This window comes from Henckelia pumila, chromosome 4, assembly GCF_033568475.1.
Source record: "Henckelia pumila isolate YLH828 chromosome 4, ASM3356847v2, whole genome shotgun sequence".
Classification (NCBI taxonomy): Eukaryota; Viridiplantae; Streptophyta; class Magnoliopsida; order Lamiales; family Gesneriaceae; genus Henckelia; species Henckelia pumila.
Window position 1 is genome coordinate 71,382,242 of NC_133123.1, and position 4,458 is coordinate 71,386,699.

The window sequence follows — 4,458 nt, forward strand, 5'->3', positions numbered from 1 at the left end:
TATTGACTCGTAGTAATTTCCTCATACTAATTACGAATTTATTAATTTATTTATTTATTCGTGCTGAATATTTGATCCTAACATTTATATTTATTCGTAATTTCCTCATACTAATTACGAATTTCTATTTTTTTGTGTGCTAAATCTAATTAAGCATCACGTAATTATTTCGAATTAATCATTTTATGTATTTAAGTGCCTACAGTCAATTTAAATTTCCACAAATTAATTTTGGAATTAAATCTATGGGACTGATTAATTATGACAGTTAATTAACAGGGAATAATTAACACTATAAATCCTGCATGGCACTGTCGATAAATTTAGGGGGAAAAATTGTTATCTATGGCGAAAATCTTGAAAAACTGTTTGTTCTTCTTTCTTGTTCTTTGTCTCGAGCAGGGTAATATAGTGATTCTATTCTTCTTTTATGCTATGATTGGTTCGTTATCATGATCAATTAATGTTCTTTTTTTTTTTAATGAGAAAATTTTTAAATATATTTATAATTTTATGTTATATTGACTTTCATGAAAAATAAATCCATCATCATCAAGCAACAATCGTTTTCAAACTAATTGTTTGACAGAACTTTTTTTGCTACCTAGTGTCTTCCTAAAAAGTACCAATTAAGTTTTATCTCATGTATGCAAAATGGAAAATATGGTGGCTTATGCGTCTAAGGGGTGTCTAAATTGGTAAAGTAGATGAACTATTGGCCAGAGGTCAGGAGTTCGATTTCCTCTGCCAACACTTTCTTGGGCTAGTATGTCGCACAGAGTTTGCATAGTATGGTTTACCTGACTAGCGTAGTTTGCAGGCTATTGCGTTAGTTCGGGGATTACCCAAAGCGCACCGAAATATAACGACTGCGGGTTCCCACGTCAAATATATATATATATATGGTGGCTTATTCACTTGTTTTTTTGTTATTTCTTCCTAGCTCTACCCCGGTTGGCGGTTGTTTGGGGAGCAAGGGAATTTTCATTCTTAGTTGATAGATCTTATAACGAAAGACTTGAGTTTGGATTAATAAATTACGTACAAAGCTTTACCATCAAATATATATATATATATATATACTTCATATTTAATAACTTAAATTTTCACAATGTGTAAATCATTCATCCATAATCATGTGATTAAACTAAAAGTCGAATCCCAATCTGAAAAATAATTATTTGCATGGGGTGACCCTGTACCTTTCAGAAATAACTTTTTATTGTAAGAGGTTTGGCATACAAAATTTACATGGTTATGTAAAATACTCTTTTAAAATGTGTTGTGATTATATTGATGGATTTCAAACTAGTTTACTTCGTATCTAGTCATGCAATTTCGATTATAATCGTGATGCCCATTTAATTGGAATTCCTCTCTCAAATCCGTCCAAGCATAAATGAATTTTCAACATATTTACTATATCCTATGACAAAATTTCGATTATGAAAGTAATGGTTATCCTGGTAATAATTAACTCTTGTCATCATTTATAGGTCTAAAAATTCATGCACTGCCTTATGATTACAGTTTCACGAATGAGGTAAAAAAAAAAACTCAATTACTTGATGTTCAAGGATTTTTATTTTATTTATTATAGACTCGGAATCATGATCATATTAATTTGATTGAATATATAATCTTATTTTTTTATTTATTGCAATCATAAAAAATTTCAGTGTCTTGAAAATCCTCTTGAACCCCAATACGGTGGAGGGATAGTCACGAATCCAAAGATAAATCAAGGGTTGGAGGGATGGACTCGATTTGGAGACTCGAAAATTGAACATCAACAATCCGAATATGGCAACAAATACATCGTTGCATCGAATAGAAGTCGGCCATCCCATAGCTTCTCTCAGAGATTTCATCTAGAGAAGGAAAAGCTTTACACATTTTCAGGTATTTATATTTAAATAAATATTTTATGAGATTTTGTTATTTTATGAGATGATAATCCATATTTTATTGCAAAATCCTTTTATGATTTTCTACAAGATATTCTTTCTTTCGCTTAGATATCATTTTTTTTCCTGTAGAAAAAAATAATTTTTATGATTTTATGATTTTAATCAGTATGTTGAATTTCAACCCATTTTCTCAAATAGTTATAAATTATGGATTAGAATATAATTTGTCTTGGGAATGCATGATCATCTTGTGCTTGTAGCATGGCTGCAAGTGAGCCACGGAGAAGCGCACATAGCAGCCATGTTCCAAACAAAGGATAGCTATGAGACTACGGGTTGGGTTATCGCACGCAATGGATGTTGGTCCATGCTCAAGGGTGGTCTCGTCGTCAACGCTTCAGGCCCTGCCGACCTCTACTTTCAGGTTAGTTCCCTCTTCATTATACTACCTACCTCATCTCATTTGAAAACAAACACGTGTATCCATCTCTATTTTTTATGCTTTCAAAGATGTTCCCCTGTGAAATATATAATTCACCTCAAAAACTATGCAGAGCGACAATGCAGAAGTAGATATATGGGCAGATAGCATCTCACTCCAACCATTTACACATGAAGAATGGAAATCTCACCAACATCAAAGCGTCCAAAAGATGCGCAAGAAATCAATGAAATTTCAAGTTTTGGATCAACAAGGGCGACCCATTTCAAATGCCACGGTTTCCATCAAACAGAACGGATCGAGATTCCCGTTTGGATGTGCCATGAACCAAAACATTCTCCAAAACACCGCGTACCAGAACTGGTTCTTGGCGAGATTCAAATACAGCGTGTTCTCAAACGAGATGAAATGGTACTCAACCGAGAGATCCCCCGGCGCCGAAGACTACTCAATCGCGGATTCCATGCTCCGATTCACCCAATCCCACGGGATCACGGTCCGTGGACATTGTGTCTTCTGGGCGGACCCATATTTCCAGACTTGGTGGGTCAAAGGACTTTCGCCGAACGACCTGCGTGCAGCTTCGGACCGGCGAATAAATTCCGTGGTTGGGAGGTATAGGGGTCAACTTCTTCATTGGGACGTGATGAACGAGAACTTACACTATTCGTTCTTCGAGAGTAAGCTTGGAGGCAGTGCATCAACCAATTTTTACCAGCAGGCGAACCGTATCGACCCCAAGGCCACGCCTTTCTTGAACGATTACAACACGATCGAGGAAAGTCGTGATCCAGTGGCCACGCCGCCAAAATATCTGCAGAAGATCTCGGAGATGCGGCAACAGGGGTACAAAGGCCCTTTGGGGATCGGGGTTCAGGGCCATTTCGGATATGTCAATTTGCCTTACTTGAGGTCTTCTCTCGATACGCTTGCCTCAACTAGATTGCCCATCTGGGTTACAGAATTAGATGTCAAGCCCGGGCCGAACCAGGTAAAAAACAAAAATGCAAGAATTCACATTTGATGAGCACATTTCGACAAATGATTCTAACATGTATGTTTGGAACAGGCAAGTTACTTGGATCAGATTCTACCGGAAATTCATGCGCATGCTTCGGTACAAGGCATAATGATTTGGTCCACATGGAATACAGGGCCATGCGACCCCAACTCCATGTGTTTAACGGACAACAACTTCAAGAATTTACCCACCGGCGACGTGGTCGACCGGTTCATGCGGACACTGACTGAAGCAGACGGTGTTCAAGAAACCACGGACTCCGGCGGCGTGTTTGAGACGTCGTTGTTTCACGGCGAATATGAAGCGGAGATCAGCCATCCCCTGGGGCTGGGAGTAACAAGCCACAAGTTTAGCGTGGTGCCAAACGAGGCGGAAGAAGGCGAATTGGTTGATAAGATTATTGTGTGAGATGAGACATGTGGAAACTATATAAAAAGAAAGCTAAGCTATCAATTTTGTACCCTAAAAATAACATGTTGTGCTGGCAAAGCAAAAATGCCAAATGTGGGGAAAATAAATTCAGGTTTGTCGATGCTTCTTCATTTGACATTTTGTTTGCACGGGAACATGTCACATATGTAAAAAACGACGAGTCGTTGAATCTAACATACATGTGTATGTCCATACGCTAGAATTGATCGAATCATAAATTCATCTTTAAGATCTTTTCAACCGAATTTTTTTAATAGCATATTTTATCACGTGTGACTGTCCTTGCATACACAATACAGTTGCATTTGGTGAAGTTGTTTAAAATCAATAGATTTGAGAAACTCAAATTCATCTTCTGTTTATTTACATTATATTTATAGTGATTGATGATGGTTTTGTAAAAACAAGGTCCGGGCTATCAGGGTAGTGAAGTGGGCCTGACGTGGTGACCGGACTAATGGAGGTAATGTATGAGCTGTCCTTCCTTAATCAAGATGATCTGCACACCAAAGAAGGAAATAAAAAGCACGTTAGTGGGGCGCCGGAGGGGTTTTCGGCGGGGCCACTCCGATGCTTAAGTTAGACTTAGAAATAGAGTGGGCTTTTTAGAGAAATGAGTATAGTGCTTTGGAAGTTTAGATGAACATACCTCT

General features: G+C 37.6%; 1 protein-coding gene across 1 annotated transcript; it reads left to right on the top strand.

Annotated features, from left to right (window-relative positions):
* The first annotated feature begins 337 nt into the window (after positions 1–337).
* LOC140866983 (endo-1,4-beta-xylanase 5-like) lies at positions 338–3,898 on the top strand. Its single transcript, XM_073272050.1, has 6 exons — positions 338–403; positions 1,497–1,543; positions 1,680–1,902; positions 2,171–2,334; positions 2,465–3,343; positions 3,422–3,898. The coding sequence occupies exons 1-6, from the start codon at positions 346–348 to the stop codon at positions 3,779–3,781; spliced, it is 1,731 nt and encodes a 576-aa protein (XP_073128151.1). The 5' UTR covers positions 338–345; the 3' UTR covers positions 3,782–3,898.
* Positions 3,899–4,458: the final 560 nt, after the last annotated feature.

What these genes read in the sequence shown, in the direction of transcription:
- LOC140866983 (XM_073272050.1), top strand. Translation starts at nt 346, where the DNA reads ATGGCGAAAATCTTGAAAAACTGTTTGTTCTTCTTTCTTGTTCTTTGT. An exon ending in CTGCCGACCTCTACTTTCAG is followed by an intron (nt 2,335 to 2,464) that starts GTTAGTTCCCTC and finishes AAAACTATGCAG; the next exon opens with AGCGACAATGCAGAAGTAGA. An exon ending in TCAAGCCCGGGCCGAACCAG is followed by an intron (nt 3,344 to 3,421) that starts GTAAAAAACAAA and finishes TGTTTGGAACAG; the next exon opens with GCAAGTTACTTGGATCAGAT.